Source organism: Lissotriton vulgaris, chromosome 11 (genome assembly GCF_964263255.1).
Source record: "Lissotriton vulgaris chromosome 11, aLisVul1.2, whole genome shotgun sequence".
Taxonomy (NCBI): domain Eukaryota; kingdom Metazoa; phylum Chordata; class Amphibia; order Caudata; family Salamandridae; genus Lissotriton; species Lissotriton vulgaris.
The window spans coordinates 939,781,552-939,794,236 of record NC_141699.1 but is presented as its reverse complement, the minus strand read 5'-3'; the positions used below and the strand labels follow the sequence as shown (position 1 = coordinate 939,794,236).

At 44.9% G+C, this 12,685-nt stretch overlaps 1 protein-coding gene across 2 annotated transcripts in view; it reads right to left on the bottom strand.

The window, feature by feature from the left end:
• PFN2 (profilin 2) overlaps window positions 1–12,142 on the bottom strand; it is a 147,759-nt gene extending 135,617 nt beyond the window's left edge. Inside the window, exon 1 of one of the 2 annotated variants that reach the window (XM_086944082.1) lies at window positions 11,766–12,142. In XM_086944082.1, the coding sequence (XP_086800208.1) occupies window positions 11,766–11,897 (132 nt within the window). In that variant the 5' untranslated portion in view covers window positions 11,898–12,142. The remainder of the gene's footprint in view (window positions 1–11,765) is intronic. The other variant, XM_086944083.1, reaches the window with a different exon arrangement.
• Window positions 12,143–12,685: the final 543 nt, after the last annotated feature.

Genomic DNA, 12,685 nt, shown 5'->3' with positions numbered 1-12,685 from the left:
TTGGAGATACTTTGTCAGGCAGGATACACTCCAATGCACTATCTGCCTCACCCCGCTCTCAATATATAATCTACAAGCACTAACTCATCCGAAACCTCGTTCTACTATTATGATCTACAAAAAGGACTCTAGACTCTTCCCTCCAATAACCCTTTGGTTCACTACAAACCTCATTTTGCTACTATGATCTCCCAAAATACTTTTTCAAAATTCTTCCCTCGTGTATCCCTCCTGAGACTCATTCCACACCTCATTTCCCTACTATGATTTCTCTAATCCCTTTATAGAGACTCTTCCTTCCTCCAGCTCTCCTTTCACTTTTCCCAAACCTCATCTTACTAATATGATCTCCCAGGAAACACTTCCTAGACTCTACCCTCTTCTGTTTCTCTATTAGCCCATCCAAACCCACTAGCAGACTTGCATGTCCACTGCTCTAATGAACTCCTTTACATATACTATTTCACCACTAATTCTTTTTGAGTTCTGGAGTAGCGTGTTACTCACTAAAAAACGCTTTGATGCCTCAAGAGGGGTAAGCGCTACACAAATCCAATTACTATGTTAAAATAAGTATAAACCAATTTGTTAGAATAATTGTGAAAAATACTGCGGGGGCCCAGATTTCTTTGCAATTTTTATCGTATTTTGTATTACCCGACTGCACTATTGCACTGCGAATGAAAAGCTGAGGATGTTATATTGGGAGCTACTCTTTAAAAGAATTATAAGTCTTTATGGCTTTCAAAAATAGAATACCTCTTTATGGCTTTCTAAAATAACATACCAAGTCGAAATTTTAGAAATACAAATGTTTATTGCTTTTGAACCCTTCTTATTTTAAGGGAACAAATAAGAAATCACCACAGATGAGGATGGTGTATTAAACAGGAGGTTACATTTAGCATTAGCCCAAATACCCTCCCATACACGGTCCTCCAACCATTCCTTAGGCTTCACGCTCTATTCTCATCCAAGACTTAAATACCTTCCCGAAATCAAGCAGCTAAGAGCAAACACGGTCTACAGAAACTATAGCTTCTCATTCCCAAAGAAAAGTTCCCAGCAGCTCAAAACCCTGACTTTCGTAACCATTTCCTTACTCAGGTGTTGCTGAATCCACTCTTGCACCATCCAAATATGTTCACTCTGCTTCTTAGCTCATTGTAGGAACCAAGAATTTCAACCATATCATGCCTTTCCTTATCTACACTAGCCACCGACTAGAATAATCTCCAAGGATGCCTGCGTATCCTAAAAGGCTTTGAGAAGGCTTTGAGGAATCAGCTCGCACATCTTCACAATGAACTTTATAGCTGAAAGCGTTTGGGCCGAGACAAGCAAATTCGATTTAAGGACATACATTTTGCGGAGTAAAGAAATCACAAACATTACAATAGGCCCTTCTGCGCAGCACTGAAACTCAAAATTCCTCAAAGTTTCTGGGTTACTGTCAGATTCCCATGTACTAGTACTTTGATTTAAAGATAGACAGGTTTTATTATAGGCAACACAGAGGAAAGTACACAGGCACTGGATCAATATAAACTGAATTGAGATGGGAAATAATGTAACAATCCAATGGACAGATTTGGGGGTGAAGGTGAGAATTCCGATTGAAATCATTTAAGAGCATAGGACAGCAACCTGAAAGTGACAAAGGGATTTGAGGCAATGAGACAGTACTGTGTTTTGGAGTCCAGGGTACAGTGAGTGGTGCTGGGAGAAATGATTTAGCATAGGGATGGTGGTTTGAGTTTTAGATATGAATATTAAGGGATGCTAAATGTATACTGAAACTTGAAAACCAAGAACAGGCCAAATAAATATTTGAGAGTGGTGCAAGAAGGGGAAAAGGATGAGAAAAATATTGTGAAATTCAGTTATTTCATCCGCGTAGTATAGGCAAAATCATAGGGGAGAGAGTTGACGTATCGACCCTGGCGCACAGAGGGTAAATTACATCCTCTGCAGGCGGTTCTTCCTCAGGTCAGGGTAAGGGACTCAGACTCCGGGTTGCGCCTAAACTGCTACTATCAGATGCTGTGATAGTGTTGTAGACCAAATAATTTACGGTGTTTACTAGTCTCAGACAGCAGCACAGATAGGAGGGTAGTCATGAGAATGTACTTCAGTCCTAGCATCCTCCACCTCCATCATTAACTTTAGACTTCAGAGTGTAGTTGTGTGTTTCAGGAGCAGTATTGGATGCAGAGTGCTACACTAATCCACAATGTTTTTTTGAGCTGGATTGAAAATGCACATTGAACCTATGTGATCAACAGAAAAGAGTTCTAAAATCCTATTGAGAGAGGGGATTATTCTCCACCCACATTTTGGTTCCCTGAAATATAGGATTTAATTGGGCCGAAATGCATATGCTTCCACAAAAGAGTGATTATATTTTTGTATTGCACTTTGTGGCAAAGCTTATACTAAATACAGCATGACTGAATTGGCTGTGGCAACAAGCTGATTATCATGGCTATAGGTCTGATCTGTTTAATATGAAATGTTATGATGAAACACAATAGGTCAGATATATTTATTGTGAAAAGCATGTTAAAAGTGATAGACATTTAGGTGTGAATTAAGGTTTAAGTGTGGACTTGTAGTATTCTATGTTACAGCTTACAGGTAGGTATTTTTCAGATGGCATCCCAGATTACTGTGGTTGACAAGGGTTTTGGTGTTGATTACGCAGTGTGACAAACAGTGAATACAGAACATTTCCTCTGTGACAAGGAGATCAGGCGCATTCATTAAAATTGTACTGAGTGGACCTCTACTTCCTGTTTTAATCCCACATCTACACTCACTAGGGCCCTCACACGCACTGCACCCAACAGCCGGGAAAAAAGATCTTCGCTAAAAGGCCCCATCATGGGTGCCGATCAGGTATTGCTGACTGGGTGTGTGAGGGTCTTTTTCCGAAAGAAGAAAATGTCCTCCTGCCTACAGTGAGCATAGTATTTCTCCACACACACATCTACCTGTACTGTCCTTTAGGAACATCATACCACTCTGCTTTGTATTGTTTGGGCTTGTATGCTAGACCTAGTTAAAAAAATCCCTCGGTTCCTCCCATCTTGTTTACAAGGCTTTTGATCAACACAATATGCTGGAGTTGGTTATGGTGACAAGCCAATGAAAGATTGAAAGCCTGATTGCTATAATGAAAAGTTACATTAAAGGCAGTAGGTCAGACATTCATTGCGAAAATCATATGTTAAATGTAATTGGCAATTATGGGTAGATTGTTATTACTCTGCATTAAAGCATACAACAAACCATGGGTTTAGAAGATTTGCACTGTCAGAATACTTTTAGGCCCTCTTATGAGAAATAGTACTTAGCCAATTGCACTTTCGTATACTATGACTGTATAGCTGATGGTTGCAAAAACAACACTGGAGTCAAGCTAGCCGGGCTGATGAGAGGTGTTACCTCGAAACCGGTCCGGTCCTCGGATGCTTGATTCCGTTCTGGGAAGGACATGGCTTTTGTAGTTCGGACTGGACTGTTCCCATGGGGCACAGGGTCAGAGCTGATTTGCATATCGCCATTGTCTAACCCAGGGTGGTGTGGAGTGCAAAAAAACGATGGATTTGGGCCCAGATCTTTGGACTGGGGTGAATGTGTGACATTGATCCACATTCTGTCCATCACCTGTTTTGTTTGCAATTGCCGCCATAAGTGCGCTGGGGATGCTCAGACGTGGGTCCCAGGCACTCCACACCACTGGAGTCAAGCTAGCCGGGCTGATGAGAGGTGTTACCTCGAAACCGGTCCGGTCCTCGGATGCTTGATTCCGTTCTGGGAAGGACATGGCTTTTGTAGTTCGGACTGGACTGTTCCCATGGGGCACAGGGTCAGAGCTGATTTGCATATCGCCATTGTCTAACCCAGGGTGGTGTGGAGTGCAAAAAAACGATGGATTTGGGCCCAGATCTTTGGACTGGGGTGAATGTGTGACATTGATCCACATTCTGTCCATCACCTGTTTTGTTTGTATAGCTGATGGTTGTCATGCGGGAAAGCTTAACCTCAGTACAAGAGGCCTACGTTGGTTATGGTGGAAAGCCAATGATCATGGCTTTAGACCTATTTTAGGTGGAGGTAGGTAGTAGTGGTCCCTAGATGGAAAATTACCGCACAATCAATAGATAATGAGTGTCAAAGTAAATTGATTTTGTGTGAGTCAATAAATTACAGCTTGCAATTTGGCCGGGGTGCTATTATGGCTCAATAAACCACCTACCAAAAGGTTACATATTAGAACCGAATGTGAAAACATCTATATACACAGAGCTATATTCAGCACTCCTTAGTAATTCTGATAATCCAAATTATACTGTATAAATATAACCATCAAGAGCCTTGTATTCAGACAAATTTTTAAATAATATTTTAGAGAAGACCAATGATAACTTGATATAATGTATGAGTCCCAGAAAGTCCAAAGATTCAACTTGTTGATTTATTATTTTCTTGGTACTCCCAGCATAAATTATCCAAAGAAATTTGATGTAACATGGAGTCAAGCTCAGCATATCACGTATAATGTGTGCACCGTCACATTATACGTGATCTGATGCGGAGCTGACTCCAAGATCACGCAAAAGATAAATTTGTAGACTAGATACAGGATTATATTGCATGGACTGAGGCAATACCATTTGGGGACCTATCTGTGGAAGATACACCTATTTCTGGACAAGTCTCCATTTTACATCAAATTTCTTTAGATATTTATGGTATCGGGATTTTACAGGACACCGCCGGGCGAATTTGTACTCCATAAGCATTACGACCATTTACGTTAATCGCCTTGAAAATGTCTGATTAGACCACACACGTGTTGGCAAATTCCTTGCTGGGAGCACCAAGTAAGACAAAATCAACAAGTTGAATCTTTGGACTTTCTGGGACTCTTTGTACTTTGCATCAAGGCATCATTGGTCTTCTCTAAAACATTTTTTTTTAAATTGTGTCTGAATAAAAGACTCGTGATGGTTATATTTATCCAGTATACTTTGGATTATCAGAATTACTGAGGGGAGTGCTGAATATAGCTCTATGTTTATATAGATGGCTATAGACCTTACTGGTTTATAATATGATATGATAAAGGCACTAAGCACGATATATTAATTTAGGAAAGCATATGTTAAAGTCAATACTCATTTAGGAGTAGATTATTATTTTTCTGTATTAAAGCCTAAAGATAGATACATCTGCTGTGTGTATTCCTCACCTTGTTCCCTTTTTTCCGCGTCGTCCACGCCAACGGTTTTCTGGGATCGTCTGTAGCCTTGGCTGTAATTTTGTTACTTCCTATTTGTTTCTAGTCTCTTTGTCTTCACTTTCTTTCGACATGTCCTCGAAGAAGACCGGGTTTAAGGCCTGCGGAGAATGTAATAAGATAATGTCCATCACAGATCCACACGAATGCTGTTTGTGGTGTCTGAGCTCCGACCACGACGTCGAGGACTGCCAATCCTGCAGGAAGATGACTCCAAAGGCCCTCCGGGAAAGAGAAGCAAAACTTCTGGTTGCCAAGTTTAAAGAAGGAAAGGAAAAGAAGAAATCAAGATTGCGGACTCGACGCTCGAAGTCAAGATCATGGTCGGATTCGTCCTCAGCCTATGCTTCAAGGTCTTCGAGAAAGAAGCATAAAAAGAGAACCCATGAATCCCGACATCGATCGAGGAGGGAGTCGGGTTCCAAGCCGAAGTCGCAGGTGAAGCTGGTCGAGAAGGTGGTGGTATCTTCGGCTTCGGAGGAACAGGATGCCGAGGCGTCGCATGCGAATTCACCGAGTTCGCCAAAGCAGAAAGCTGCTCCATCTCCGGACCCATCCCATCCTTCAGGTCGGGAGGATGAAGGTGAGGAGGAGGTGGTTGGAGAGCTCCGTTGCCCGAAGGTCTGTCGACTCCGGTGCACCAGCCTGAAAAGGTAGACGCCGCTTCGACTCTGCGCCCTCGAGATCCACCTGGGGGTTCGTATCCAGCCTTCCCAGGTCCAGGTCAGGATCCTTCGCATTTCCTGAATGCGATGTTCGGAATTTATTCAAGAGCTATGTATCCCTCTGGGGCTCCTGCTGGTCCCATGGGTCCGATGGCATATGGTCTGGGTGTTCCTCAATCCTATGCACCTGCGCCCTTTAGGCCGGCTCCGACGCCGCATTGGCATTATCCGAATCCGGCGAGGCCTTCGACTCCGAAGCCTTCGACGCCGAGGTCGGCGTCTCCGATTCAGTCGACGCCAGTCCCATCAACTTTGAAGCCGAACCCTGAACGACGTCGTGGATCTCTTCCTCGTCCGACGTCTGGTTTGACGCCGGCTCCGTCGGCTTCGAATGTGAAGCAAAGATCAAGGCGTGAGGCCCAGAGGTTGATGGAGGAGGAAAGATATCGTGAGGAAAATCTGGAGGGAGGAAGGCGAACTACAGGATTCTGAGGACCCTTTTGAGGACCTGTCTGTGGCTAGTGGCCTGGAACTGTCACCTGATTGGGACCGTGCTTCGGTTTCTGATGAGCCCTCAAAGGATGTGACGCCTTATCATGTAGTGATAAAGAAGGCTGCAGGTTTGTTGAACATTGCTCTACCAACTGCAGAATTTAAATCTAATCTACTCACTGAGGTCCTTCATTCTCCTTCAGTGACTGAACTGTTGCTGCCTTTTAATGATGCCTTAAAGGATCCAATTTTGGAGATTTGGAAAAAACCTGTATCAGCTCCTGCTGTATCTAGGGCTGTAGCTAGGAGGTATAGGGCATCTCCTGAAGACCCGGAGTTTTAACCTCTCATCCTCTACCAGAGAGTTTGGTGGTGCAGGCTGCCTGTTCCAAAAGGTCTACGGGTGCATTTCCGCAGGTCCCAGCGGAAAAGGAGTCGAGAAAGCAGGATCAGGCTGCTAAGAAGGTTTTCTCTTCTGCCAGTATGGCTTTGAAATCCACGAATGCTACCTGCTTGATGGGGCGTTATATCCACGCTCTTATGGACACTGTGAAGCAGTTGGTGCCCAAAGTGCTTCTCTTTCCCGGAGGGCCTTTGGAGTCATCTTCCTGCAGGATTGGCAGTCCTCGACGTCGTGGTCGGAGCTCAGACACCACAAACAGCATTCATGTGGATCTGTGATGGACATTATCTTATTACATTCTCCGCAGGCCTTAAACCCGGTCTTCTTCGAGGACATGTCGAAAGAAAGTGAAGACAAAAGACTAGAAACAAATAGCAAGTAACAAAGTTACAGCCAAGGCTACAGACTATCCCAGAAAACCGTTAGCGTCGGTGACGCGGAAAAAAGGGAACAAGGTGAGGAATCCACAGGCAGATATTGTATCTACCAGAAAAAGCGTTACCAAATGTAAGTAACTTGTGCTTTTGTTACATGAAATGTGATTAACTTTACAGGTTAACGTTAGAACCTTCTTAGCTGTCTGCCAGTATCTTGTAATAGCAAAAAAAAAGTAAATACATTACTATATACACACAGATATATTAAGGGCCTTCAGATCAGCTCTCTACTGCCATTGGTCTGTCGAATGCCATTTAAACTCAGTCTCCGTCAAAAAACATACTACATAGGGTAATGGTTCAGTTCACAACAGTCATTTGCCCTCTTTACAGCATTTTTTTGATCCTGCACATCCACCTGAAAAAGAGTGTGCATGAGTGTCAATGATGGCAGGCCAGGACTTTTAACTTCAATGTTCTTGCTTTATAGCTATTCCATTTGCTATAGCCTCTCCTTTTTATTTTAATGTTTCTTAACCCCTTCGACGGTGATGACGAGCTCAGCTCGTCATGAAGTACACCTCTTGTACGCTCATGACGAGCTGAGCTCGTCATGAACCGCAGGATTTTTAAATCTTCAGCGCACAGCGGGAAAATGCGCTGCATCGATAGTGTTAAGAGAATACTACAGCTCTCCATGCAAAGATAACAGGTTGCTTGCATGCCACTCATTTCAACTGCAACCTGCAGAATCCCATATGGTCACTTCCTCTAAACTGAGAGACCATTATGTAATGTGTTTGTCCAACCTGCATTGTTTTACCATTTCAATATGGCCAACACATTCGTTTCAACTGTGTCGACCATGCTGGAAACTCAGAGACAATAGACTACTTGCAAGACAGACCCACTGCTATATTTAGTTTTGTTATTGCAAGCACATACCCACCACGTTTAGGTGGCATTGTTTTCTTTATTTCTAATTGTTTACCTTGTATATGTTGTGTGCATTTTATTGTGGTTATGTCAGAAGTATGAAAGCAAGAACGAGTCAGTGGGTGGATAAAGGGGTGCACAAGTGTCCGTGTGCATGTGATGACAGCGCGAGGGCTCAAACTCAGTGACACAAGGGGCAATTTTATTCATACTGGCAATGACCATGCTTGTTTAGATCTATGCACATACTGCTGACATTCAGGAAACATTTGAAAAATAAGGAAGGCAGACTTACTCGAACTATAAAAAAAAGACAACTATTCTATATTTGTTAGATGTGTGAATCCCTTTTTTGTACACAAAAAAATATGGTTTTCAAAAATGACACCTGTAAACTATTATACAGCCTTTGCAAACATACTTTAAGTAAGCATTTCGTGATGATGCAAAGTATGCAGTGAAAGTCTTTTTTCCAAATAAAATGGATTCTTAGTTCACAAAGCAGCCACTACCAAATTCTGAAGCCAATGCAGCGAAGGAGTCAGACCAATACAGCCAAGTAGGGGGATGGCGAGACAGAAATATGTCTGAGCTCATCCAAGATGACACGATCTCTAAGCAATGGCAGGAGCAGGCTTTGCCAAACAAGTCAACTGCCGAACGTGTCTAAACCGAAGACGCTTTGAACTGTACACAGGAAATTGACTTTTCATGGCTCAAAAATATTATGCTGCCTCACGGAAGTATTGCTGTTATTACGTTTCTCATGCATCCCATTTCTTAAGTGCACTGAGGCAAAGAGACCTTTGTTGATGTGCTAGCACATTATGTCTGATGGGCGAAGAAGGACAGGTGGATAGGTTGTAATAAAACATACCGTATTTATTGTCTCACTGACCCATTAATTAATCCGGGCCGCTAGGCAAAAAGACCTATGAAGCAGATTGATTTAATGGATTTCTAAGTCTGCAAAATGCATATGCAGGAAAAAGGCATATGGTAATCTAAGACAGATACTGGATGTGTCTTTCAGGGCATATATGTGGGGAGGAGCTGGCTTTGATAAGCCATACCGGCATACTAAAAGCCTATGAAAAGCTGCGCCTGGACTGAACATATGCTCAGCAGGGAGTACCCCTGTTAAAAAGTAGTGCGGAGTCTCTAAAAAAATGCATAATATAGTGAAAAGGAAGAAATGTATCAGTTGGGGGGGGGGGGGGGACAGCGACTGGATTGATTGATGACAAAGTGACAGACAAGAAGACTTAAGCATGCGAGATCGCAATTTGGTTCCACTCAGAGTGAAGGTAACTGCAAGGAAGACTAGAATTATTTAAGGCGGATGTCCAAAGTAGGAGCTTACCATCACGTGTAGGTTTTTCAAGAATGCATACAGGTGATTATGGAAAAAATGGCAGAGCTTGTCCAGGATTAGACCACATAAAGGTGCAGAGGGAATAAGTAGCATCAAAGATAGCAGAGAAGGCCTGCACAAAAGAGGAAACGGGTAGGTCAGGAAATAAAGTTGCTGTGACATAGTATCCGTTGATAGTTATACTTCAATAGTGTGATGGTAACGGTACAGTAGATGTGAATGATGACCATATGGATGATGACGGATAACTGTTGTGGGGCACGATGCTAAAGAAAATATTAAGGTTAAGTTTGTACCAGGCAGAACGGATGTGGAAACAGGTGTTAATGAGCGTGGGACTGAAGAATAATTAAGAGACTTTCTAGTTCCTGAATCCTGTCTGCAACAGAGCCAGAGAACCAAAGCAGAAAAAGTATTTGTTCTCTTGCAGGCACATCTCGCCGACTGACCAGGACCACTTTTCGTGATGACAAGTTACCTGGCACTAGGAAATTGCACATCCCTTTCTATTGATCCCGGAAACCGGTTGGTAAACGTTGGGCGAGGGAGTAGAAATAGCCGGTTTCCCTGCACCTGCCCTTTAAAGTCTTTTCTGGGGTTTGCAAGACCGTTCATAGGTAGAGTTGGAGCCCTCTAGCTCATAGGGTGCAACACTGCTAACAGATTCATAGCGGTCTAGACATGCACTGGGAGATAAGGAAATTAATGTCTCGTTTTGATTGGCCTGGAGGTAAGGGTAGTATGAACTGTAGATGGGAGCTAATGTTCACTGCAGTCTGTGGATTAAGAACTCGATGCCACGCCAACAGAATGTTCAATCAGTGGTGCACTTTAATGACCCTGGCACACCTAAAGTTTGTGGTGGGCCGTCAATTGGTGCTAATCTTGGGACAAGTACCACGTTTATGTGGAAAAAGTACCTGGACTGTTAACAACGCAATAAAGGTTTTACAGCAGACTTTGGGAAACGTGATTTAACAAGTCGGTCCTGGTTTTGGCTACATTTGGTCAAAGAGTGGCACTAAAATCACAATTAATTAAAGTCAATGTTAGCTCTAGTTTAAGAAAATTCGCGCGAAATGTGCCGTAAGGCAAAGATAGAAAGTAGTAAGGACAACTGGGGACCCAACGTCATACGGTGTCACGGCACCAGTCAGACAAGTAGTGCGGTTTATTTCCGGCGGGTAGTAGCAAGCCGTTAAAATGTTGCTGGCCGCCCAGCGCCGAGGTGGCCAATACGGAAGTGACACGGCTTGAAGGGCAGCAAGTACAGAACAAAAGCTTGAAAGGGCATCATCATGTGATCACGAACTGGTACTAAGGGGTTCGGGAAGTTGAGGAGACCAAATAAGGTAGATAGATCCACTAGCAAATAATTTAAAGGGAACCGAGAAGCCCAGATCCTGCCTGCAGTCAGACTTGTGGGGGGTCGACAGTGGTAAACAGTAGGAAAATAAACGATCTCCCGGGATTTGACAGCTGTCCGTTAACGGGTTAAGTCCTGGGAAGAAAAAAAATGATTATCTTGGTCCCAAACAAAAAAAAATACAATGTTCCCTGCTTTCGATGGCAATGACTAGGTATGAAAGCAGCAGAGAGCAGCGTAAAAGGGAGCCTGCATAAGGAAGGCCTCCGCGTCTGCTCCCATTGCCTTGCAGCAGAAGGGAGATGCCGTGCAGACAATGCAGAGAGTCAGAGGCTGCCGTGCCGTTAGTCACGGAGGCCGCACAGCCTGCAACCACCTTGGAGCAGTACAAGAAGGCTGCGGCGGCCACCGCGGGCATTCACGAACCTCCACTACGCCAGCCACGTAAATCTCTTCCTGCCACTGGAGGAGAGGGGGTGCAAAGCCGCGTCTCGAGGGTTGTGGCGAAGGGACATCGGGGCCAGCGCCCATTCGGATACAAACCTAGCCCTTAGATACAGCTCAAGTCCCCTAAACCCTTCAACCCCTCCTGAATGCAAACGTAGAGGCCGCCGCTACATCAGACTGGAAATCCCCGCAGATCGCAGCCTGTACCGCAGACACCTGTCACTGCACAGTCATGGCCTCCTTTTATAACGCCCCCTAACAAACATCCCCCACTCCCGATGTGCGCAGGATGCCTGCCCCCTTCCTCCACCATAATCAGACCTTCCAGAACATTCTGCGCGCTGCCTGCCGCCGGCCCGTTATTCGGCGCATCGCTAGCGCCCCCCCTTCCCTTCTAACCGTGATGTCTTTGAAGAGGCCCCCGGGCGTCGATGCCCACACGTATTTGGCGTCCACATAACCGACAATGGCGGCCTCCTGGCAGCTGCCGTCCGCCATCAAGTTATCCACGTAGCCCTGCCAGCCTGACATCTTCCCACGGAGAGGGTGCTGCGGGCAGGCCTGTGATTCCCGGGGCGGACGGGCTCCTGCGGCGCTGACGTGGGGGCTGCGCGGGCTGCGAGCACAGGCGGCGGATGGGACAGCACGTCCGGCAGCAGTCTTAGCTCCGGCAGGAAGGATCGGGCAGTGCCCGGCGCAGCAGCCCCCGCCCTCCCCTTTCTCCCAGATCCCTCCGCCTGCCACCGCAACCTCCAACCAGGGCGGAGGGATACAGACCAATCACCGCCTCCACGTGCGCGCACAGCCTGCAGTTCCAAAGGGAAACCGTTAGGTAGACAATAAACGGCCATGATGATAGTCCATGAATAGTCCGCGTCGCGCTGCATGACGGTGGCGGCCGTGCTAAGGACGCAAACCGGGCGGCTTTCAAGTGGCTAAGGCTGGCGCAAGCGACCTATAAAGTCGGACTAAATCTCTTCTGCAGAATAGACCGAACAAAAGACACGAGAACTCGCAAAGCCCCCCACCCCACCTTCCCACGGCCCACCCTCTCCAGACAGGTTCGATAGCCCTGTTGATTCCGGGAAGTTAGTTCTTGAGCAGCTTTAGACAATCTTTGCAGCAAATCCAAAGCGCCACTGTAAGACAGAACACTATTTTTTTTCAAAATTCCTTTTATTTAATTACTTAGATTGGTGGGCGCGCTCGACCCCCTCAAAATCTGCATGCATCACAATGGCGCGCTCAGATGTTGGGTAGATCAGGACGATATAGACTTCAAATTCAAAAGACATTTTGTACCCGACTTTAAAAAAAAA